This window comes from Macaca nemestrina, chromosome 10 (genome assembly GCF_043159975.1).
Source record: "Macaca nemestrina isolate mMacNem1 chromosome 10, mMacNem.hap1, whole genome shotgun sequence".
NCBI classification, from domain to species: Eukaryota; Metazoa; Chordata; class Mammalia; order Primates; family Cercopithecidae; genus Macaca; species Macaca nemestrina.
The window spans coordinates 13,072,447-13,097,644 of record NC_092134.1 but is presented as its reverse complement, the minus strand read 5'-3'; the positions used below and the strand labels follow the sequence as shown (position 1 = coordinate 13,097,644).

Below are 25,198 nucleotides of genomic sequence, written 5' to 3'. Positions count from 1 at the left end.
GCACCAGCCAGGCCCACAGGACACGGGAGGCAGAGCTGTGAGGCCTGGTTAGAGCAGGTGGAGTGCTAGTGTGAAGACGGCAGGGACAGACCACCCAAGCCGTCAGCTGAGGACCGAGGCAGGCCAGCAGGGTAACACTGTTGAGGAGACCCCAGCCCGAGCCTGAGGAGGCTGGAGGTGCCATGCGGCTCCTGCGTGCGCCTGGTGTCTTGCCCACGCTCACCGCTTTCTTGGTCAGGGCAGTCCTAGCTGCAGCCTCTCATCACATCCTCATCTCTCATCTGTCTGACGTTGCCACCTCCCTGTCCACCCCCAGGGTTAGGTGAGAGCAGCTACTCAGTCCTGGCCACTGTCCCCTCCCCTCTGCAGGATGACATGCACAGGGTCATTGACCGGCAGCTGATGGACACGCACCTGAAGGAACGGAGCCAGCCAGCTGCTGCCCTCTGCAGGGGCCACAGCGCTGGGCGGGGGGATGAGCCCAGCACCGCTGAAGGCAAACGACTCTTCTCATTCTTCAGGAAAATTTAAGTTGGGAGGAGTGAGGCCACCAAAGATGGGTGGACTGGAGGCAGCTGGAAAGGCAGTGCTGGCGAGGCCTCCCCTGCGGCTCGCACCTCAGCAGCTGCCCTCCCCCTCATGCTGGGGCCCCATGGGTCTGGGAGGGCCTGCTCCCTTTCATTGGTGAGAATGGAGACCTAGAGGTGGGGGCCTGCCTTGGCCACTGAAGGCTTCCCTCGGCCCACCGCCTGGCCAAGCCCACGCCTGGGCTTCTCCAGGATCCCCTGCTTGAGCAGGGTTAGGCCTGGATCCCCTGCTTGAGCAGAGGGCCCCTTGGTGTTGGGCTTTGCAGCTCATCCCTAACAGATCGCAGCCCACCCCCAGGCACTGCTGCCTCCTCGATTTTAGCAAATGGGGAACAGAAGGAATGGAGGCCCTTCTCTGCATGCCTCAGGAGGCCCGAGCCCCGGGGGCCTAGTCCTGTGGGGGCAGTGGGCCAGGCCTAAGCCTCCATTCCTTCCCCAGCCCCTGGCCCAGGGTCGAAGGGGAGATGGCAGCCCCTCCCCTGCGTGCATGCACCTCGGCTGGCAGGAGGCCAAGCCTCTGGCCGCAAGGTCTAAGAGCTGGCGCTTACCCAAGCTCAGCTGAGGCCACCCGAGCCCCAGGGAGGAAGAAGGCCCTGTCCCCCGGTCGCCACTGCTCTCCCTCCCAGCCTCCAGTCTCTGCCCCTTAGCAGGGCCGGGCCAGGCAGAATGTTGTCACCAGTCATCTGCAGGCTTTAGCCATCCAACCCTTTCCCCTGCTCAGGGCTGGGGCTGGATGGGGTCTCTTCCTCCCACAGTTCCCTCCTCCACTCCTCACATACATATCTTTTTGGCCCAGCCAAACAAGCCCAGGCCACAGAATGGAACCAGAGGGGTCTGGTCAGCCACCCCACCTTGAGGGCAGCACAGGCACCACAGGGTGGAGGAGAGGGGGAAGCTGCTGGAAGCCTCCAGATGCCTGCTGGCCTGCAGGAGAAACCTGTAGCAGCTGCTGCTTCTGCCTCTGCAGCTGCCCCACCTCTTCCACCCAGGCCCCAACTCAGAGGCTCCGCAGCCGGCCAGCCCTCAGCTGCTCACAACTGATTCAGTCTCCCTCCCTCACATGGGGAAAGCACAGCAGGGATGCGCGGCAAGAATGTACCTGTAGATGTGTACATACCACAGTGCTGTAATTTTGTATGTAGCAATCATGTAAATACATGTATGGATTTTATAATATACATATATAAAAATTATAAAGGCATATTTTTAGAAAAACAGCACACCACTGCTTCTTTTGAAAATAGTCCGAATAAGAATAAAATGAATTTCTACAGAGCTTCCTGCCTCAGTCTCTGGGTATTTGCGGGGGCGGGTTTGGTCTGAATGCCACTGACATATCAGACTCACCACTGGCTGCTGCTGGAGAGGTAGCAATAGTGGTTCCCCTGCACCTGGGCCACCGCAGATGCTGGTACTTAACCAAGGGATTTGGCCAGGAAGGGCATCCTGCCCTGCCCCTCCCGCCTGGCACTGCCCCCTGCCAGTGCTGCAGCGTGCCATCCGCAAGGCAGGCCTGCCAGCGCTGCTTCCCAGGCCAGCAGGGCCCTAAAGCTTCGCAGGAACTTCAAGCCAGAAAGAAACCACTCCAGGCAGAGGCTTCCACTGCATCCTTCCGGGCATGTGGAGGATAAACATGGACCTTCCCCTGGCATCTTACCACATGTGCTCCCAGTCCAACTAGGGGGAAACTCAACCCTGGACCACCTGTTCATGGAGAAAATGGACCTGGCTTCTGGAAGTGTCCCAGGGCCTCGACAGGCTCCTGTGCAAGGCTTAGGCCAAGAACAGGGAAGAGCTGGACACAGTGAGTGGGAAGAAGCCACACCCACTCAGCACATCGCGGGAGGGAGAGCAAACAGATCCTGGAAGAAAATTTGGCAGCTTGAACCTTTATTTTTAGTATTTTTTTAAAAAGCATAATTAGAAACTTTCAATACAGAAATACTCCTAGCAAACCATTTAAAAGTGGTGTGTGTTTGACAGGAATTTCACATCAGGTCCACTAGGACATCGGTCCAGCCCTGAGTCCCCACCCCCACCCCATAACCCCCATTCATGCGTGTAACAGTGGGACAGGCACACTGTCATGACCAAAATCACCCCAACACCTGGGGCTGATGTCCAGCTGCCAGAAGCCATGGGGGCTTCTAGCCTGGGCTGGAAGCTCCCAGGGACCCCCCCCCCTTCTTATTGCTTGAATTTGCAAGCACACCCTTGCTGGCCTCACCTGATCGCTCAGAGGCCAGCATGCCCCCCACCCAACGGTACAGGAGCCCCAAGCACCGTGCATCCTCACAGGGCCCATGGCCAACCAGGACAGTCCCAAAGACAGAGACCCTGCTTCTGCTCCTGCTGACCCCACTGACCAGATGAGGCTGCCTGCTGGTCAGCCCTGCAGCCCCCTCCACAGCACCTTCCTTCCCAGGCCCACGGAGCTCCCCCACCCCATCCTGTGGCTCCAAAGTGAAGGACTGTCCCAGAACCACCGGCCTTTGGAAGTTTGGGCAAGTGGAGAGACGGGTGAGAAGAAACCCCGTTTTTATTAAAAATCCATCCACAGTGCTAACATGGAAACTGCAGTGTGATCTGTGATGTGATTGTCCGATCAGGGCTCTCCCTGGAAATCGCCTAGGAAAGGAAATCTAAGGAAACACATCCTGGTGTTGAACTCAGTTCTTCCCAGGTCACTTGATCCCTGTAGGGGGAGGGGAATGAGGTGTCCGGGCTGGGGGCAGGGGAGCAGTCATCAAGCGCAGATGACTGACCCTGGTTTTTCTCCAGGGGACTGGGGCATGTCAAAACTGGCCGCCCCAGCCATTCCTTCCCACCCACTAGGAAATCCTCTTGCTACCTCTGTCCTGACAAAGGTTAGGACAGTGACCAAGGCCTGTCCACGGTCCCAGCCCAGAGGCCCCAGACATGCACTCCGCACAGGTGCCTGAGGCTGCAGCATAGACTCCTGACCTCCAGTGGGAGGCAACTCGGACAAGGGTGGGAGGCCCCTTCTCCGTTCCCACCAAGAAAAGCCAAAGAGCCCAGCCCCACAATGGCAGGAAGCCATTCATTTTTTTCTAAAAACAGTGGACACAAAGTGGGGTGGCCTCAACTTTTGCTGCTGTGCCAATCAAACCTCAGGGAAAGAGAATAATTGTGAGGAATTTAATTCACTTGATTTGGCTTCATTTTCTTGATCTGTTAAAATAATGCTCCCATAGCCCCCCTGCCAGCCCCGTCTCTGCACGAACCTACCCCGACCTTTCTGTTGGAACTGAAAACTGTTGATAGAAATGAGAAGCCATGGCTCCCCTGGGTTTGGAGTTCAGAGGCATCTAGAAGGCAGGACAAGAAATCTGTTGGCCAAAAGGCAAGACTGGCCACCTCTGTGGAACTGCAGGGCCTGCCTCGAGACCGGGTTCCCCAGCTCCCAGAATGGCTGTGGGGGCAGAACAGGGAGGGAAGGGAGCTGGCGCAGGCCCCGGAGAAGGGGCAAGACCCTGCGTGCCAGGGACAGAAGCTGACAGCCTGTCGGAGAGAATGAGCAACGTGGAGCCCACTCCATTGGCACAGGCTGGCCGAAGACGCAGCTAGTGACACTGTCTCCTCAGGACGCTGCTTGCAGTAAGATGGGCTGGGGAGGGGTGCGGGGAGAGTCCGCTGCAGCAGGCTGGCACCAAGGAGGCAAAAGCCAGAGCAGGACGTGGTGTGCGGCCGGATAGAGCAATATACACTATGTACAGACTCTGCGAATCAGTCCGCTCGGCGGGCAGCGTCCTCGCCAGGTCCAGGCGCCTCGGCCGGGGAGAAGGGGGCACCAATAGGGAAGGGCGGGCTGGTCCAACACCTTCTTGGCACTCGAGGAGGGCGGGGGAGGAAGTGCCGATGGCACCTCCCGATACAAAAACATGGAGAGAATTCTTTAAATAACGGCACGAAACTGAGACTGTCCCCCGAGGAACCTCCACAGGCCTCGGGCTGGGGGAGGGACCGCAGTGCAGTCTCTGCAGTGGACTGGGCGCCATTAGCAGCAGCGTTTCTTTCGTTTACTGTTCTTCGTGAGCTTCACCACATCGTTCTGTTGCTGCTGCTGCTGTTTTGCCAGGTTGTCTTTCTTTGCTCGGAGGACCAGCTCCGTGATGCAGTTGAACATCTGTGGAGAGGAAAGAGGAAGGGCCAGCCTCAGACCTGGCCAGGAGGCCCCTGCTGGCCTGCACGGCCGCCTCCCTGCCTTCCGGGGCCCAGCTGTTTCTACCTGGGTCTTTCTACCTGGAATTTTTGGCATGTATGTCTGTTCCAGAAGGAGGTGGTGAATTATTTTATTTAAAGGTCAAAACGAACAGTATTGCTAAAACCCCGCCTCTACAAAAAAATACAAAAATTTAGCTGGGAGTGGTGGTGCACACTGTAGTCCCAGCTACTTGAGAGGCTAAGGTGGAAGATCACTTGAGCCCAGGAGATCAAGACTACAGTGGGCTGTGAACACACCACTGTACTCCAACCTGGATGACAGAGTTAGACACTGACTCAACAAATAAATAAGTCTGAAAAAAGGAACACCATCAGAGGCCCATGAGCTGTGTGGACTTGGGGAAGTCAAACTCACAGGGGTTTTCCAGTCCTTCTTTTATATAGAGAGACCAACCCCTTTCCTTCAGCTGGAATCTGTTTTTTTTTTTTTTTTTTTTGAGACGGAGTCTCGCTCTATCGCCCAGGCTGCAGTGCAATGGTGCAATCTCGGCTCACTGCAAACTCCGCCTCCCTGGTTCACACCATTCTCCTACCTCAGCCTCCCGAGTAGCTGGGACTACAGGCGCCCGGCTAATTTTTTTGTATTTTTAGTAGACACGGAGTTTCACTGTATTAGCCAGGATGGTCTCGATCTCCTGACCTCGTGATCCACCCGCCTAGGCCTCCCAAAGTGCTGGGATTACAGGCGTGTGCCACCACGCCTGGCCCAGCTGGAGTCTTATGACATGACAGATGAAAGTGCCCCTGCTGTTCATCGACATAGGTGACCCGCGGTCTGCCCGCTCCATGCCACCTCATGGCATGAGAGGTGAAGTCACCACCCAAGGTCATACCAGCCTTGCCCACAGGCCCAGGTGGATAGGCCAGCATCAGGACACCAGCCTGACTTACAAAGGAGCCTGTGCTCCCTGCCACTGTGTGGCCCATTTGCCCTGAAGCAGTGGGATCCTCAACTTCCCATAGGCCTCTGGGCTCCACACACCACAAGGTGGCCAATGAGGCAGAGGACTGGAGTGGAAACTGTGCTTGCCTTTGGTGTGGGACAGAGGTTTACTCAGTCTCTTACTAGCTGGGTGGTGGTCCTTGAGTGACTTCAACACTTGGAGCCTCAGTTTCCCTATTTGAAATGTGGGAATAATTGTACCTACCTCAGAGGACTGTTGTGCTATCAACTAAGATCGTTAAAGGGCCTGGCACACAGTAGGCACTCAATAAATAGCAGTTACTATGACATTTTCTGTCGGTCATTTAGATGCCTCAAGCAGGTCAGCAGCAGGGAGAAGACGGCCACAGGTATGTGGCAGAGCTAGTGGCCCAGGGCCTCACCTCTTCCACGTTGACATTCTCCTTGGCGCTGGTCTCAAACAACTGGATGCCCATCTGCCCGGCAAATTTGTAGGCATCTTCTGTCTCCACCACCTTCCGCTCAGGGTCGTCATTCTTATTACCCACTTCAAAGCAAGGCAGAGTCAGCGCAGCCCTGAGGGGCGGAGCCGGCTGCCCCTCTCCCCCACCCCACCCCCACCCCGGCCCTGGGTGCAGCCTCACCTAATATTCGGCAGACATCATCACAGTTCTGGTTGATTTCGTGAAGCCACCGCTTGACGTTGACGAATGACTCGGCACTGGTGACGTCGTAAACCACAATGACCCCGTGGGTCCCCCGATAATACCTGCAGGGCCAGAGTGTGCAGCAGCACGTCAACCCCGGCAGGAGTCACCCCCTTGCCAGAACCCGCCTGCCCCCGTTAGGACAGTGACCGGAAAAGGTGAGGGTGGCCCTAGAGCCTGGACTCTCACTCGGCCGCGGCAGACGCCCGAGCCACGCCAGGCCAGCAGGAGAGGCTACTGCGGCAGCACTGGCTCCCCCTGCCTGCCTGGAGCACCAGCAGGGCGGGAGGACCAGCCCCCGGGCAGCAGAGCAGGTCTGAGGAGTCCCCTCCTGCTGTTGAGAGTCTGCTGCGGGCTTGAAACATCTTTGAAGTTCTTGCTTTATTTTGGGAACTCAAGCAGTTTTTGTATTTGACATCATGTTATCACTGTCTTTGAACGTTCAAAAAAAATATTTTCTCCTCAAACCTGTTTTAGAGGAACGCCTTTCCAACAAGCCACACCATCATGACGCCCTGGCAAAGTCTCTCAAAGTGTCCCTCCCCCGGGGCAGGTAGGCCCCTCCCTTCCTGCTACTCTTGGCTTATCTGTGCAGGTGGCAGGAAAAGCGTGGAAGCCACACAAGCATCCAGGGATGGCTGGGGAGAGGGTGCCCAGCAAAGCCACCACCCGAACATGCAGAGCCCAGGGTCAGCCAGGATGACCGGAAGGAAGGGGACGCCCAATTCTCCTCTCCAGACCCCAGGTCCCCATTCATCCCAATGGCGCAGGAGGACATCAGTCCCCGGGGGAAGAGGGGGACCACAGCCTCTGCCTCTTCACTTCCCCGAGAGCTGTCACAGAGCCAGAGGCCAGGCAGCAGCCCCGCCCCGCACTCTGCAATCAGCCAGAGCTATCCCTCTGTCCCCTCTCCCCAAAGCCACAGGGACCTCCACCCCAGGGCTCCTCAGGACACCACAGAGACAAACCATGAGTGGACAGGCTGCTTCCTCCAGGCCTTCTGGCTGCCACCCGCCCCAGCCCTAATTACCTCCACCCCCATGAGGTTCATGGGGACAGCCCAAGCCCCAGTTCAGGAACAGCCCAAGTCAGCACAGGCTGAGCGAGAATGGGGTAGCCAGGCTGGTGGCTGCGGCTCCGTTCCTGTCCACCTGCCCATCAGCTCTGCGGCCAATGCTTCACATCTGAGGCCTGATCCAAGGACAAAAGCCCACCCCTGGCTCCACCTCTGAAAGGCTAGAGGGCGCCTGCATTCACCCTGCCACACCTCGCAGCTTCAACAATTGCGGAGCGCAGGTGGCTGGTCCTTAGCTGGGGCCGTCAGGAGGAAGAAAGGAGCTAAGCATTCCCCCAAGGGCGGGGAGCAGTAAACAGTATCAGTTCTTCAGCATCATCAATATGCCTTCAAGGACAATCTGTGGTCCCAGACAGAGGTGGTGGAAGGAAACCCAGAGGCAGCTTGGGGGCGGCCCTGAGCATCTTCCCTGAGGCTGTGGAGCTGGAGGAGCTCCTCCTGCCCAGGCCTGGGGCAAAGCCCAACCTGCCCCTGCCACTGCCCCTGCCCCTACCCCTGCCCCTTCCCCTGCCCCATCCTTGCTCCACCCTCAACACGACCGCTGGGATCTCTTCCCAGGGCTTCATCCTGCCCACAGTTTTGCTTCCAGGGCAGCATCGCTCCTTGGCTTTGGGGTAGCTGTCTTGGCACTGAGCCCACGAACTAGCTCTAGCCTTGGCAGCTGCTGCTGAGAGCGCCGGGTCAGCACACAGCACGGCGTGTCAGACGCCTTCCAGAGCGAGGGCGCGCCAGAGCCACAGGAACAGGCGACTGTCCCCTGCCAGCAGAGGAAGCCCAAGGAGTGGATGGCTCTGCAGACTCTCCTTTGCTGAAGATGATCAGAGATGCCAAGAAACGCCTACAACCATGGCCCCAGCACAGAGCCCCCGCGGCTCCCTGGGCGCCCCCGCCTCATCTGGGGCCCAGGACAGGGGCTTTATGTAAGAGCAGAAAATGCGTCTGGGGATGAAGTCAGGGGCTCAGAGCTCTGGCTAGGAGGAACCAGAGCACCGAGGCTTCCCATGGCCACCAGGAATCGCCTTCACTCATGGGGACTCTGCTCTAGGCCAGGCACAGAGCTGGGGGCTCGGGATCCATGACCTTATTAATCTCTGCAGCCACCTGATCCAGCAGACCTCAGGATGGCCATGTGACCAGCGAGGACGTGAGGCTGAGTGTGGCGGCCAGCTGGAAGTCCTGGCGCTCAGGGCTGACTCCCAGGCCCAATGCCAGGGCCTTGCCTTCCTTGTCACTTCTCCCCTCACCTCCACCCCACCCGCACCTCTCAGGGCCGGCAAACCTCAGCTTCTGAGAGCAAGAACTCGAGAGGGGGTGACCACAGGGCTCTTTCTCGCCAGGCTAACAGGATGCGGTTTCGGTTTCTCTTTGAATGCCCTGCATCGGAAAAAGTCACGCTACTACATCCTGACTGCCCCATTCCTGAAAACTCTTCATCTCCCCAAAACTCCTTCCTTCTTTGCCAGTGACCATCAAAGGGCGTCGAGACTTCCAGGGGCCCCTCAGTGCGCCCTGCTGGGCCTCCTGCCTCATGAGGGCCAGAGTGGGACTCCAAGATGGAGCTACCTCTCTGCTTCCCCAGACAGGTGGGACTCCGTCTGGGGCCCAGCAGCTGCCCACAGGCTGCCCCTTCCCAAGCCCCCTGGGAAAACCCATGTTGCTCCCAAGAAGCCGAGTGACTCCTCCCCACCTCCCCACAGATGGAGGAACCAGTTCACCCTCTTCGCGCCCTGCCCAGCCTGGAAAGCAGCTGACTGCATGGTGACAGGGAGGGGCTGTGGCTCCTCCTGCTGAAAGAGCCTCAGACCCCCCCAGGCCCCACAGCCCTGCCCAAAGGGTTCATTCCTCATGGCCACGGGCCTCCAAACCTCTGCTGCCCTGACCTCCACCTGGTTTGAAGGCACAGGATGGGGCGGGAAAGCAGGGGTACCACCTGACCAGCTGGTGCAGGGCCTCGGCAGCCTCAGGGCCAATCCTGAGTGCCCCCAACCCCCGCCCCCCGAGTTAGGGAGGCTTCTTCCTCCCTGGGCCTGTTTTCCTGTCCATAAAATGGAGATAGTCACAGGTCTCTCTACCGGGATTAACCGAAATAAAGCAGCTGAAATCCTAGCGACAGGCCCAACCCAGAGCAAGGACGCGAGAGGTCAGCACCCAGACCAGCCCTGGCCAGAGCATGAGGGCTTGTCTCGCCTGGGCTGCGCTGCCCAAAGCACTGATGCCAGCCCTGCCCCAGCGTCCTCCGCAGGTTCTCACTGGCAGCTGCCAAGACATGCAGGCCACAGAGCCCTCGCTCACGGGACTCATCAACAGTCACCACACAGCACCACACCCGGGCGACCCCAGGACTGGGAGCTCCCAGGGATTCGGGGCATCACGGGCCGCAGCACAAATGCGCTCAGCATAGGGTGAACCCAGTGACAAGCCCTCTGCCTCGACTCCAGCCCCAGGAGCTGCTCGCCCAGTGCACCTGTCCCTCCTCCAGCAGCCCTGCTCTCCCCCACACTCCCAGCCACCCATGGGGGCACTGCACCCCACACTTCCCGCCCTTGGGAGATGCTGAGGGGTCCGGGGTGGGCAGCCAGCCTGGGGAGTACCCAGCTTTCATGCTGTGGGGAGGGAGGGGACCGCTGGCCGGGACTTCCTCATTCGCCTTCCTGAGGTCACTTCCAGAGAGAGCCGAGGAGGTGTCTGTGGAGCCAGACAGCGCCCCTCACTCTTCACAGGCTACTGTGTGGAGCACAGGCTCGGCCGATGGGAGGGACCCCTCCAGGGCACCCTCTGTCAAATGGGATGACAGCAGCACCGAGCACACGGAGCTGCAGACACCAAACCCCGGCCACGCACGTTGACGGCTGCAGCAGAGCACCCAGCACCCTCCACATGGAAGCCAATCCCAGAGGCAGTCCCTCCAGGAAACGAGCGCAGAGAGCTTCGGCAACTTGCCTAAGGACACACAGTCCAACAGCTCCAAATCGGTCCCTTCAGACCCCGCTCTTCCCTAAAACCTGCTCCATTAACAACGCAATAACCAGGAGCTGCTCCGAAGGACACTGCCCATCTGCGCTGGAGCCCAGCTTCCCCCGGCCTGCAGCTTAGCCACAACGGCGGGCAACTGGTGGGCGGCCGGATTTCCCAGGAACAGCTTTAAGGGGAGGGAAGGGCCTGCTGACATGCACCAACAGGTCTCTGGACAGCGTCACCTCCAAGGCATCAGGGTGGGTGACGGGAGCCTGCACAGGCCAACTCCAGCTGCCATAACTGACACCTACCAAGAGGAACTGTCAGTGACTAAGTCCTGGGCGGGCAGGGCACTCTGCAACCCCCTAGTAAGGCAAACGCTATTCTGCTCCCTCTGTAAGGTGACGGCGCAGTGGGCTGGAGGGTCGGCTGACTCTCCAAGGAGGCTGAACATGGCCACTGTCCGGCCATCCGGCCAGACTCCAGCCAGGGTGCTCAGCGACTCCCCCTACAGCATTCCCCTCACACCTTCAGGACTGGGAAGGGTGCAACCAAACGCCATCTACTACAGCCAACAACAGGCTCACTTCCCGACAGCCTCAGGGACCCTCAGTGACATTTCCACCATGCAGGCACCAGTCGCTCAACCATGTCCACAGGTCAGTGATGTGGGTTGGGTGGGACGGGGCGGGCACAGGTCAGTGGCGTGGGTTGGGTGGGAGGGGGCGGGCACAGGTCAGTGGCGCGGGTTGGGTGGGAGGGGCAGGCACAGGTCAGTGGCGCGGGTTGGGTGGGAGTGAGCGGGCGGACTCACGTGGAGGTGATGGTGCGGAAGCGCTCCTGCCCCGCTGTGTCCCAGATCTGCAGCTTCACCTTCTCTCCATTGATCTCCACGGTCCGGATCTTGAAATCCACTCCGATCGTGGTGATGTAGCTGCCTGCACACACAGGGCAGTTAACGAGGCCCGAGGCAGTATCCTCCCAGGCCCCGAGCCCCACACTGCACACAACACACCCCCAGGCTCCCCCACTCTCCTGACTCATTACATATGCCTGGCACATTCTAGGTCCCAGGGACACAGCCCTGAACATCCTTGTTCACAAGGTCCCTCCACACAAGTGAAGGAGGGAGACAGGATGCAAGGAAACAAACAAAGGGGACAATTTCCAAGAGTGAATAGTGACACATTGGAAATAACATGGGATGGGACTGGTGGGAGCGGGACAGGCTCCTTTAGAGTGGCTAGGTGGGGACACACCAGCTGTGTCTGAGAATGGTAGACCTACAGGCACTCTGGGTTTTTCTTTTCAATTCAAAGAAATTTTAGGGCCCTCAAAATTCACTTCAAAACACACAAATAGGTCATGAGCTACAGTCCAAAAACCACTGCTCTAGGCAGGGGAGATAGTAGCAAAAACAGCCATGGGTGGGGGTGGTCACGTGAGCTCAAGTCCAGGGCCCAAGGCAGACAGAACGTGGTGAGGCCAGATCTTGGACCAGTGTGCCACTTCCAAGAACATGGACTTTCTCTCGTGTGTGCTGGGGAGGCACCAAACAGTTTTGATCGGGGCATGAGCTCCTGCATATTAAATGGCTCTCTTGCAGCATCTGTGGGAAAAAATTGTTTTTTTGGGGAGGTGGGGACAGCATCTCATTCTGTCACCCAGGCTGGAGTGAAGTGGGATTGCACCCTTAGCCCTCCCCAGGGTCTGATAATCCTCCCACCTCGGCCTCCCGAGTAGCTGGGATTACAGGCACACACCACCACACCCAGCTAATTTTTGTATTTTTAGTAGAGATAGGGTTTCACCATGTTGCCCAGGCTGGTCTCAAACTCCTGACCTCCAGTGATCCACCTGTCTCAGCCTCCCAAAGTGCTGGGATTACAGGCACAAGCCACTGTGCCTGGCCTGAAAGATGGATTTGAGGAGAATTTCTAGCTGGCGTAATTGTCCAGTCCAGTCTTCCAAAGCCTGACACTAGGAAGAGAACAGCTTATCACTCCATTTGGGGTTTACACTGTAACAGTGCAGGAGACACACACACACACACACACACAATTATGTGAAATGTGGCAAGGGCGTAGGAAAGGTCAAATTCCAAGGTGGGGTGGGGAACAAGGCAGGCTTCAGGGAGGACGTCACATCTGGGCCTAGCTTGAAGGAACAGGTAAGACTTCAAAAGGTTGAGATTAGGTGGGGGAACCACATCCCACTCAAAAGCAAATAGCTGAGGACAACATGCAACCAGAACACATTCAGAAAACCAGCTGGCACCCGGGCTCTTCCAGCCAGGGGAACGCCAAGGAGTGCGGCCCACCGCCTAGCACAGTTAGGCTCTCCAGAAACAGCTGGTGGCTAACGAACCAGCAAGCCAAAGAACAAAAGAATGACCAGGGGGTAGGAGGAAGCCAGAAAGGTGAACTGAAAACAGACTACGAGCACAGTGGTCCTCAGTGGTTGTCAGCCGGAATGACTGTCCCTCCAAAGGACACTCAGCAACGTCTGGAGGCATTTTTAGTTGTCATAGCAGGAGGAGGGGAAGTGTTGCTGGCATTTAGTGGGTGGAGGCCAAGGATGCTGCTCAATATCCTTCAACACGCAGGATAGCCCCACAACAAAAACCACAGGGCCCAGGCCACCGAGGGCCCAGGCCGGGTGCGGTGGCTCACGACTGTAATCCGAGCACTTTGGGAGGCCAAGGCAGGCGGATCACGAGGTCAGGAGATCGAGACCATCCTGGCTAACACGGTGAAACTCCATCTCTACTAAAAATACAAAAAATTAGCCGGGCATGGTGGTAGGCGCCTATAGTCCCAGCTACCCGGGAGGCTGAGGCAGGAGAATGGCGTGAACCTTGAAGGCGGAGCTTACAGTGAGCCGAGATCGCGCCACTGTACTCTAGCCTGGGCGACAGAGCCAGACTCCATCTCAAAAAAAAAAAAAAAAAAAAAAAATCACAGTGCCCAAAGAGTCAACAGTGTCCAAGTGAAGAAATCTTACTGTAAACTCTGTGCAGGTGAGAGGGGCCACTGAAGTTTTTAAATAGAGAAAAGACCCTGCCAGACACACACATGAGCTGTTCAGGGTGGGTAGGGGTTGCCGTAATGCTTCCAGGTAGAACCAACAGTAAACTGAGATGCTGGTAGTAGAAATGGCAAGGTGGGAAGAGATTGCAACAATGAGTCGTCCAAGCATTGAACACTGATTGGGATGGGGAGGGAGGGGGCCATTACGGAGGAAAATGAACATTTTTCAACATAATTAGAGGCTGTTAATCAGCTATCATTCTTGAACAGAAGGTTAACAGCCAGTCGCAACAAATAGCTGGTATTTATTGAACACTCAGTCCGAGGCACTGCAACCTGCACTATCTCAGGTAATCCTATATAACAACCCCATGGGGAAAGGCCCATTATGATTTCTACTTTACACATGAACTGGCTCAAGGTCACACAGAGAAGCCATCTCCTTCCAACACCACACCAACAGTGAGACTGCAGGGCCAGTATCAAGGAAACAAAGGGGGCAAAACCCACTTCTCCACCAAGACAGACATCAGCTATGGAATCACTTTCTTTTTTTTTCTTTGATACTGAGTCTCACTCTGTCGCCAGGCTGGAATGCTGTGGCACGATCTCAGCTCACTGCAACCTCCGACTCCCTGGTTCAAGAGACTCTCCTGCCTCAGTCTCCCGAGTAGCTGGGACTACAGGCACGCACCAGCATGCCCGGCTAATTTTTTTTTTTTTTTTTTATTTTTAGTAAAGACAGAGTTTCACCATATTGGCCAGGAGGGTCTCAATCTCCTGACCTCGTGATCCACCCGGCTCGGGCTCCCAAAGTGCTGGGATTACAGGCGTGAGCCACCGCGCCCGGCCAATGGAATCACTTTCTAAAGGCAGCCCAGCCATGTCAGAGGGAATTCTCCACAAGATAATCAGAGATGCCAACTCCACCCAAAGCATCTGTAATGAACCTGATTGTTTTGTTTGTTTTTTGAGATGGAGTCTCGCTCTGTCGCTCAGGTTGGAGTGCAGTGGCACAATCTCAGCTCACTGCAACCTCCCCTCCCAGGTTCAAGCAACTCTCCTGCCTCAGCCTACCGAGTCGCTATGATTACAGGTGTGTACCACCACGCGCAGCTAATTTTTGTATTTTTAGTAGAGATGGGGTTTCACCATGTTGGTCAGGCTGGTCTTGAACTCCTGACCTCATGATCCACCTGCCTCGGCCTCCCAAAGTGCTGGGATTACAGGCGTGAGCCACCGTGCCCGGCTAAACCTAATGTATTTCACAAACAAAAATATGTTCAATCTTTCCAGTGATGAGGGAAATACAAATATAAACAAGTTAGCCCTTTTTGCCTATCAGCTCAGCAAGAAAGAAGACAGCTACTAAGATCCAGCATTGATCAGGGTTGACAAGGGGCACTTTCCACCCTTCAGTGGGACTGTGGATCAAATGACTTCAGCTTCTTTGAAAAGCAGGTTGGCAGTACCTGTGAAAATTCTCAGTGCATACACCCTGTAAGCCAGTAACCCCACTTCTACAGAAGTGCACAATAAATATCAGCTGGGCGCGGTGGCTCACGCCTGTAATCCTAGCACTTTGGGAGGCCCAGGTGGGTGGATCACCTGAGGTCAGGCATTCGAGACCAGCCTGACCAACATGGTGAAATCCCATCTCTATTAAAAATACAAAAATTAGCCAGGCATGGTGGCGGGCGCCTGTAGTCCCAACTACTCGGGAGGCTGAGACAGGAGAATTGCTTGAACCCAGGAGGTGGACGTTGCAGTGAGCTGAAATCTCACCATTGCACTCCAGCCTGGGTAACAGAACGTGACTCCATCTCAAAAAAAAAAAAAAAGAATAAGTATCGCCTATATCCCAAGCAGCTAAGCATCACTGAAAACACAACCAGAAGCCAGGCACGAAGTAACAGCAGCGTCAGTGCACCACGTGGTGCATCCAAGCACAGAAAGCCCCACCACACTCAAATGAGCCACAAAGGCTACATGTGGAGTGCAGACAGAAATCGGAAAGACACACGCTGACCACAGGCTGCCAGGGAGGCACAGGGGGCAGGAGCAGGGACTGTATCCTGGGTGGCACCATAGATGCTGTTATGGGAATCTTCCTGTTTGGACCCTGGGTGGGAAAGTGATGGCCCAGCCAAAGGGTTTTGGTGAGCAGGTGCATTCGACAGACCACAGAGGCTTCTGACAGAAATGCCACAAGGTCCTAAGCCCCCCTCCATCTTCTTCCCTCCTCTGGCAAACAGAATGAGACAGTTCCCAACATTAGGCAGAGGCAACTGTGTTCCAGTGCCAGGGAGGGGATGTCAACAAACAAACAAAAATGACACCACAGCAGCACTGCAGGGGAGGACTCACCTGAGAAAGTGTTGTCTGCAAAACGCAACAGTAAACTGCTCTTGCCCACACCTGCAAGAGAGAAAGCACTGTGATGAGGGGGGCAGGTGGGTCCCCTCCCTCCAGTCCCGGCCCTTCTTCCGGGACAGGATGCCTCAGTACCAATTTTTAAGAAGCTTAGTGGGACCCAGCTCACTTCTCAATGCTCTTTCCACCTCCCTGAGAGGCCGCACACCAAGAACATCTCTTCCACTGGATCCCTGACCTTTTCCTTCGTCCTTGTGTAAGACAAGCTGTTCCCAAATCCCCTGAGGGAGAGATGAGAAAGGGACTGGTGCCCAGGTCCTGGGCTGAGGGCTGGCCCAAAGGGAGATGCCAGACGACAAAGCAGAATGAAGGTCAACCACACGAAACAGCCCCCAAGTCCATCTACAACACAGTCCCTAGAAAAGTGCGCAGCGGCCGGGCGCGGTGGCTCACGCCTGTAATCCCAGCACTTTGGGAGGCCGAGGCGGGCGGATCACAAGGTCAGGAGATCGAGACCACGGTGAAACCCCGTCTCTACTAAAAATACAAAAAATTAGCCGGGCGCGGTTGTGGGCGCCTGTAGTCCCAGCTACTCGGGAGGCTGAGGCAGGAGAATGGCGTGAACCCGGGAGGCAGAGTGCAGTGAGCCGAGATCGCGCCACTGCACTCCAGCCTGGGCAACAGAGCGAGACTCCGTCTCAAAAAAAAAAAAAAAAAAAAAGAAAAGTGCGCAGCATGTTACGGCACATCGGTTAGGGAGCCGCCCAAAATGCAGAGCTGTGGAGCATGAAAGCACCCTTGAGATCATCAGGGCTATCTTGCAGGTGAGGAAACCGAGGCCCACATAGCTAGAACTTAATGGCCACCATCTTTCTGGCTGATATCCCCACTGGGTGGACTGGTGGAGTGGAGGGTCTGCCTTATATCCATCAGGGCAGCAGCCCATATGTGCTCAGACCGTGCACCAGCCACAGCAGCTCCTGGCTACTTAGAGCACAAACAGGTACACATCTGGCCTCCCCCACTTTTTTTTGTAAAGAAATGGGGTTTCATTCAGTCACTCAGGCTGGAGTGCAATGGTGCAATCATGTCTCCCTGCAGCCTCCAACTCCTAGGCTCAAGTGATCCTCCAGCCTCAGCCTCCTGAGTAGCTGGGACCACATGTGCACACCACCATGCCCGGCTAATTTTTTTTATTTTTAGTAGGGACAGAGTCTTGCTATGTTGCCCAGGCTTATTTTTTTTTAACTTTTGTAGAGACGAGGTCTTGCTATGTTGCCCAAGTTGGTCTCAAACTTCTGGCCTCAAGCAACCCTCTCGCCTGGGCCTCCTGAAGTGCTGGGATTACAGGCATGAGCCATTGTGCCCGGACCTCTCCCCTTGACTTCAACTCACAGTGCTTTCAGCCTGCCAAGTGCACCTGTTCCATGTCCTCCTATCCTGTCCCCAATCTTCAACACCCCTGAGGCCAGCCAGGTTAACTGACCACAAAGAATTCACAGGCATCGGGCTGTGTGTGTGGTGAGCCCTTGGATGCCTCTTTGATGATAATTCTGGCCACATCTCTTGAGATGAGGAAGCCCAGGCCCACAGTGGCCGGCCTAAGTGCCTCTGCGAGCAGCCGGAAAGCTGAGATCCGCAGCCAGGCCCGACTCCTCCAGAGCGGTAACACTCCTCCCAGTACACACTGCTGGGAGTCTTGCGTCTGGTTCAGGAGGGGAAAAAATGGCCCGCGGGGGCTCCTGGATCTCACTCCTGTTCGATTTTTAATGAAAATGCAATGACAGCTATGAAACCCCCTGACACAAAGTGCAGATTTGAGCCGAGGTGTCTATTCATGTGAGAAGCCCACAGCATTTTTTTTTTTTTTTTTTTTTTTTTTTGAGAGACAGGGTCTTACTCTGTCTCTCAGGCTGGAGTGCAGTTGTGTGATCATAACTCATTCTAACCTTGAAATCCCCAAGTACCTAGGACTACACGCATGCGCCACCACACCCAGCAAACTTTTTAAAAATTTTTTGTAGAGATGGCCTCTCACTACGTTGCCCAGGCTGGTCTCAAACTCGTGGTCTCAAACTCCTGGCCTCAAGCAATCTGCCCGCTTCCGCCTCCCAAGGTGCTGGGCTAACAGGCCTGAGCCACTGCATTTGGCCCCACAACTTTTTTTTTTTTTTTTGAGACAGAGTCTCGCTCTGCCGCCCAGGCTGGAGTGCAGTGGCGTGATCTTGGCTCACTGCAAGCTCCGCCTCCCGGGTTCACGCCATTCTCCTGCCTCAGCCTCCCGAGTAGCTGGGACTACAGGCGCCCGCCACCTCGCCCGGCTAGTTTTTTTTTTTTTTTTTGTATTTTTTAGTAGAGACAGGGTTCACTGTGTCAGCCAGGATGGTCTCGATCTCCTGACCTCGTGATCCGCCCGTCTCGGCCTCCCAAAGTGCTGGGATTACAGGCTTGAGCCACCGCGCCCGGCCGGCCCCACAACTTTTAATAGATTCTCAAGAAGGGCACTGCCTCCACCCCCACTCTACCAAGTAACCGAAGTGGCAAACCACTGCTGCAGCTATATTTCCCTAAGCCTAAGCCCAGCATCCTCTCTGGGAGATCCTCTAAACATCCCTTTCTGGGAGCTTCTCCTGGTGAGTGAGCTGCCCCGAGATGCCCAGAAGAACTTGTTTCACTGAGTAAGCCTGAGTCTTACTTTCCTAAAGACAGGCCAGGGTGAGGCTCTCCTGGGCAGGCAGATGCTGCTCAGCCCCGGGCCTGCAGCGCTCATGCTCAGGGCCACTTCCTCCTTGCTCTGCCGTAAGGCTTCCTGCTGAGCCCAAGGAGAGCCCGAGTCCCCGGCTGGGTCCTTCACGGCACTGTGCCCAACACCAGCACCCCACTGGCCTCGCCGCCTCCTCTGCTTCCTCCTGGAGCCTTCTGGGTCCAGCTTACTCAGCTAAAAGCTTGAATCTGGGAGTTTCTCTAGGACAGAGCCCTCTCCTCACCCGCCCTGTGCATTCACAGTGCTGTAAGCCAGGCCCAGCACTTAGTAGGTGCCAACCAAACACTGCTTAATGAATTTCTGCCTAAACAAACGCCCGCCACACTGACAGCTCTGCTATCTAGCGCTACCACTGCAACACAGCAGGCGCCTAAGCAGGGGTTTCCAAACTTCTGCAGGGCAGCAGAATCCTTTTCTTCATCCAAGCTTTACCCAAATCCCATGTCTAAAACAGCTCTCTCTGCAATGACACAGCAGTATCCCCTCTAGCTTGGCCTCTCCAGGTCCCCACACACTGTCCCCAGGTATCTCAGCAGAGCAGTTAAAAGCCACCAGGCTGGCGAGGTGCAGTGGCTCACGCCTGTAATCCCAGCACTTTGGGAGGCTGAGGTGGGCCGATCACGAGGTCAAGAGATCGAGACCATCCTGGCCAACATGGTGAACACCCCATCTCTACTAAAAATACAAAAATTAGCCGGGCGTGGTGGCATGCACCTGTAGTCCCAGCTACTCAGGAGGCTGAGGCAGGAGAATTGCTTGAACCCAGGAGGTGGAGGTTGCAGTGAGCCAAGATAGTGCCACTGCACTCCAGACTGGTGTCACAGTGAGACTCCGTCTCAAAAAAAAAAGAAAAAAAATTGGGAGGCCGAGGCAGGCAGATCACGAGGTCAGGAGTTCCAGACCAGCCTGACCAATATGATGAAACTCTATCACTACTAAAAATACAAAAATTAGCCAGGTGTGGTGGCGCACGCCTGTAATCCCAGCTACTTGGGAGGCTGAGGCAGGAGAACTGCTTGAACCCAGGAGGCAGAGGTTGCAGTGAACTGAGATCATGCCACTGTACTCCAGTATGGGCAACAGAGCCAGACTCCATCTCAAAAAAAAAAGCCACTAGGCTGCAGAAAGACCACAACCATCACCACATTATCTGCTGCTTTGGACCTGACATTAACCTCTGACACTGCTCTCCCTTTGAGAGGAACAGAAACCCACCCCAAGAAATGCTACCTCCTAAATATTCCTGAAAGAGGCTTTCTCAGAAATACAAGCTGCAGCCATTACCCACACCACCAGTGTCAGGGCAGAGGCAGAGGGCACCAGTCAACCTTCACCATAGCCACCGCGAGGCTGCCCAAGGGCCACATCAGTGTGACCCCAACCAGTCCAGCCCGTCATTCTTTTTCTTTTTTTTTTTTTTTTTTTTTTTTGAGATGGAGTCTCACTCTGTTGCCCAGGCTGGAGTGCAGTGGCGCGATCTTGGCTGCAACCTCTACCTCCCAGATTCAAGTGATTCTCCTGCCTCAGCCTCCCGAGTAGCTGGGATTCCAGGCGCCCACCATCATACCCAGCTAATTTTTTGTATTGTTAGTAGAGACAGGGTTTCACCACATTGGCCAAGCTGGTCTCGAGCTCCTGACCTCAAGTAATCTGCCTGCCTCGGCCTCCCAAAGTGCTGGGATTATAGAAGCGAGCCACTGCGCCCAGCCTTTTATCCCTGGCTGCTGTCTGGTCCCCACCACGCAAGCCACACACATGTCTTCCCTTCCCCCTGCTCCTGCCTGGGCTCTGGCCCCTCACTCCTGTCGGCTTCAGTTCCACCTCCTGAAGAGCCCCAGACCTTTCAGTGAAGTGTTCTCTATTTTTTTTGAAACAGGGACTTGCTCTGTTGCTCAGGCTAAAGTGCAGCAGCATGATCACAGCTCACTGCAGTCTCAACCTCCCAGACTCAAGAGATCCTCCCACCTCAGCCTCCCAAGTAGCTGAGACCACAGGCGTGCACCACCATGTCCTGCTAATTTTCTTATTTTTTGTTGAGACAGGGCCTCCCTGTGTTGCCCAGGCTGGTCTCAGACTCCTGGCTCAAGTGATCCTCCACGTTGGCCTCCCAAAGTGCTGGGATTACAGGTGTGAGCCACCGTGCCTGGACTTTTTTTTTTTTTTTTTTTTTTTGAGACAGTGTCTCACTGTGTCACCCAGGCTGGAGTGCAGCTGTGTGATCCTAACTCCCTGTAACTTTGAACTCCTGGGTTAAAACAATCTTCCTGTCTCAGCCTCCCACGTAGCTGGGACTATAGATGTGCACCACCGTGCCCAACTGATTTTTTTTTTTTTAAGAGATGGGGTCTCACTATCACTATGTTGCTCTCACTATGGTCTCGAGTTCAAGTGTTCCTCCCGCCTCATCCTCCCAAAGCACTGGGATGAGCTACTGTCCCCGGCCATGTTCTCAATTTTAATCCTGCCTCAGCAACTACTTCACTGTATAAACTCATGCAAGTCACACCCTCTCTCTGAGCCTCAGTTTACTCATCTGTCAAGTGAAGGGCTAACTCCATCTCCTAATGAGGATGGCTGGCCTGAGGGATGCAGACGAAATGCTGTTACAAATCAAAGCCAGTGTCAGAGAGTGTAAGGGAAAGTACAGAAAATACAGAACTGGCCGGGCATGGTGGCTCACGTCTGTAATCCCAGCACTTTGGGAGGCCGAGGCGGGCGGATCACGAGGTCAGGAGATCGAGACCATCCCGGCTAACACGGTGAAACCTGGTCTCTACTAAAAATACAAAAAATTAGCCAGGCGTGGTGGCGGGCGCCTGTAGACTCAGCTACTCGGGAGGCTGAGGCAGGAGAACAGTGTGAACCCGGGAGGCGCGGTCGGCAGTGAGATCGCACCACTGTACTCTAGCCTGGGTGACAAAGTGAGACTCCGTCTCAAAAAAAAAAAAGAAAAGAAAAGAAAATATAGAACCTCCAGCATAACGAAGGGATGCAGAGGTCGAGGGAATCCATTGCAGAAGCATCCACAATGTGCAGAGTGGGCAAAACTCTAGATTTATGAAGAAAGAAACCAGCATTCATGGAGGGCCTATAGTTTGCCAGCCCTGACACCAGCTGCTCGCACACGTATTAGCACTGAGGTGCAGTAGCTCCCAGCTTTGCCCCTGCTGAGTTGTGTGATTTGGGGCAAGTAAGTCACCTCCTCTGAGCCTCAGTTTCCTTCTTTTAGAGTTTCATTCTTGTCGCCCAGGCTGGAGTACAATGGTGTGATCTTGGTTCACTGCAACTTCTGCCTACCAGGTTCAAGTGATTCTCCCGCCTCAGTCTCCCAAGTAGCTGGGATTACAGGCACATTCCACCATGCCCCACTACTTTTGTATTTTTAGCAGAGACGAGGTTTCATCATGTTGCCCAAGTTGGTCTCAAACTCCTGACTTCAGGTAATCCGCTGGCCTCAGCCTCCCAAAGTGCTGTGATTACAGGTGTGAACCACCATGCCGGGCCTTAAGCCTTAGTTTCCTTATCTGACAAACCACACAGGCCGCGGGTGAGAATAAGCGTCTGTGAAATCGTTCTTAAGGAGGCATTCACAGAAGGAGCCCAGTTCAGGAGTGTGTGATGTCAGTCTCTGTGCTCAGCTGCCAAAGCTTAGTCTGGACTTCCATGGCTACCATCTCCCAGCTTTGAGTATCTCAATGTCGGGAGAAATCAAAGAGCACAGTGTCTACCTCCACTGAACAACCTACACCTACATGGCTGACCTAGGAGCTAGACCACATCAATCTCGACCCAATGAGTCTTCTCCCACACCTGACTTTGGAGAGAAAAATCAATTCATCACAAAAAAAGTACTGTCAGAAAGCGGGCCAACCCATCCCCTGGGCTTTACAGAGGAGAAGAGCCAAAAAGCTGCATCTTCCTGCTGAGTTTAGGCTTTTCACAGTTGGGTATCAACACAGAGGTCCAAGATGTCTTGCAGAGGGGAAAAGGCTCCTGACCACGGCGGGCTGACTGTCACTCCAAAAAGACAGAAATGGCCCCAGTGCCAGTCCCTCAGAACCCAGGCCAGGGCTGCAAGGAAATCATGTAAAGGAAGAAGCCTCAAGACCCTGAAGAATGCCAAAGGCCATCTCCAAGAGAACATTCCACAGCATGCCTGGTTTCCCTTCATTCAAACCATAACCAATCAGTCCTCCACCTTTCTACCTCTTTCCCCAACCTCAGTTAATCTTCTATCTCCCTGGTTAGCCCCCAACTTTCCCCCTTACCTCTCCCCTCCTCCAGCAACCACGGAAACCTCAGCCATCCTTCACCTGATCCAAACCACCAACCACATCTCCATCCAGCTTTACAAGTGAGGCCAAAACCACCCACCTCCCTGACCCTGTTCTGACATTGCTACCCAACACTTCTACATCCCAAGTCTTACTGCTCACTTGATTTGATCCCTTTCCCTTAACAGTCCATGGGCTCTACCATGAGCCTGGCCTCTGCTCCCAATCACAAGACATCCTCCCCACACTCAGCTCAGGTCTGGTCTACAAACTGAGCATGCTCCCAAGACTGTTTCATGAACATCGTATAACCCCAGCATCTCAGCTTCGCTCCCATAAACGTTCTGGGGCCTGCCTCCCTGACCTCTTGGTCACTCCATAAACCTGCTCACCTGCCACACTCCAAACAGCTCTAAAACCCTCCACATTTTCCCAGAAACCAGTCTACCTTTTCGAAGCACACTTAATATTCATTCATTCATTCTGCAAATACGTCTTAAGCACTTACTGGGTGCCAGGCACTGTTCTAGGCACTGGAGCTAGAGCAGTGATCAGGGCTAGGAGCCCTCAAGCAATGTGTGTGTGTGTGTGTGTGTGTGTGTGTGTGTGTGTGTGGCCAAAGCGCTTTTATAATTTTGGCTGTCCCATCCCCAGGACCCCTCTGTATATAGTAGTGTAACAGCAAACAGAGACAACTCACTATGTGCCAGGAGCTGTGCGAAACACTGCACAATCTCACTTAATACTCACATCAACTCCATAAGGCAGATCCAACTATCATTCCATTTTACAGATGAGGAAACTGAACCATGCAGAGATATAATAATTCAGCGGGAATATGCCAGGCCTTGTGCAAAGCCCTTTATCCGACTTACCTCATTTAAAACTCAGGGCAATCCCATGAGGCAGGTTCTGAGAACGTCCTCATTTTAGATGGGAAGAAACTGACGCTTACAAAGGATACTGATGATAACGACAATTGTGAACATTTACTTAGAGCTTACTTTACCGAGTAGGGCGCTAAGCACTTTTCCTTCTTTATCCCATCGAATCCTCACACCACCCAGCAAGGCACGTCCCCACTTCTCAGATGAGGGTACTGAGGCTCAGGACGGCGAAGCAACTTGCCCAAGGTCAGCGCGCGGCAGGTGGTAGTCCTGAGACTCGAACCCAGGTCTCTCCAACTCCAGCGATCGCGCGACTTGACCAAGGTCACACGTGAGGCACGGGCAGGCGCGATGACTGGACCCGGCGCGCTCGGCCCCTCCGCCCCTCCGCCCCGCGCCCAACCTCCCCTCGGCGCGGCCCGGAGCCCCTCGGCGCACCCCTGGGGCCCAGACCGCCGGGCTGCCCCGCCCGCCCGCCCCGCGCGGGCCGGCACCTCCCCGCCCGCCCGCCACCCCGAGGCCCCCGCGGGCCGCGCCCGGCAGGGCCCGCGCCGCCTCCGGCCGCTGCGGCCCTCACCGCTGTCGCCGATGATGAGCAGCTTGAAGAGGTGGTCGTAGTCCCGGGCCATGGCGGGCGGGGGCGGTGCGCGCGGGCTGGCGGGGTCGGTACTGGCCTCGCGATCCGCAGCTCCCTCCGGGCTGCTCCGGCAGCGGCGGATCCACTTCCCGAACAAACAGCCGGAACTGACAGAAACACCTCCCTCCGCTCCCCCTCCTCCTCCTCCTCCTCCTCAGCAGCCGCCGCTGCTACCACCGCCTCCCTCCTTCCCGCCCCGCCCCACCAGTGCGCAGGCGCAGCGTCTGGCACCGCCTTGCGCAGCCGCAGCCCGAGCCAGCCGCGCCCTCGCCGCGCACGCGCCCCGCGCACGCGCCCTGACGGAGTCCTGGCGAGCGCGGGCCCGTCTTCCTCGCGTCTCCTACGGGAGCTTCGCCGCCGCTGCCCTCGGCGCTGAGAGCTTGCGGAGCCGAGCTGCTGTCGAGTCCCAGCTGAAAGAAGCCCAAGGTGCCGGAGAAGCCCAGTCGTGGACGTTCTCGCTCCCTCATCTTCGAGACACGCACGCCCTACGGAGAGGAAATGACAGGCACGCCGTGACCGTGGGGCGGTGCTCGCGCGAGCTCCGGGTTTCTCGAGTCCGGGGCCGGGCCGAGGTCGTGAAAGGCAGAGTCGCGCGGGGAAGGCCCGGTACCCCGCCCCTTCCGCACCGACCCCTCCCCCGCGGAGCTGGTCCAGGCCCCAGGCCTGTGGACTGGACCCCGAGGGCGGCGGGCGGCTGCCGAGTTGGGCAGCACGGAAGCTGCCGGCGGGAGCGGAGCTGCGAGGAGATGGCCTTTGAGGGC

The 25,198-nt window shown here is 55.9% G+C and overlaps 2 protein-coding genes across 8 annotated transcripts in view; one reads left to right on the top strand and one right to left on the bottom strand.

Moving 5' to 3' along the window:
* Positions 1 to 1,862, top strand: part of LOC105494849 (BICD family like cargo adaptor 1) — a 109,697-nt gene extending 107,835 nt beyond the window's left edge. For all 6 annotated transcript variants that reach the window (XR_003021112.2, XR_011608756.1, XM_011763759.2 and 3 more), the window contains one exon: positions 370 to 1,862. Coding sequence is in view for 4 of the 6 variants with exons in the window: in XM_011763759.2 (XP_011762061.1) it covers positions 370 to 531 (162 nt within the window). In the remaining 2 variants the exon portion in view is untranslated. The remainder of the gene's footprint in view (positions 1 to 369) is intronic.
* Positions 1,863 to 2,455: 593 nt separating this feature from the next.
* LOC105494843 (RAB35, member RAS oncogene family) lies at positions 2,456 to 24,566 on the bottom strand. Of its 2 annotated transcripts, XM_011763729.3 has the most exons (6): positions 24,378 to 24,554; positions 15,870 to 15,920; positions 11,288 to 11,411; positions 6,381 to 6,505; positions 6,159 to 6,283; positions 2,456 to 4,734 (listed from the first exon to the last, which is right to left on the bottom strand). In XM_011763729.3, the coding sequence occupies exons 1-6, from the start codon at positions 24,427 to 24,429 to the stop codon at positions 4,606 to 4,608; spliced, it is 606 nt and encodes a 201-aa protein (XP_011762031.1). In that variant the 5' UTR covers positions 24,430 to 24,554; the 3' UTR covers positions 2,456 to 4,605. The 2 variants fall into 2 exon arrangements, with proteins under 2 accessions (XP_011762031.1, XP_011762040.2); XM_011763738.2 differs by lacking the exon at positions 6,159 to 6,283 and having other exon boundaries at positions 4,495 to 4,734; positions 24,378 to 24,566.
* Positions 24,567 to 25,198: the final 632 nt, after the last annotated feature.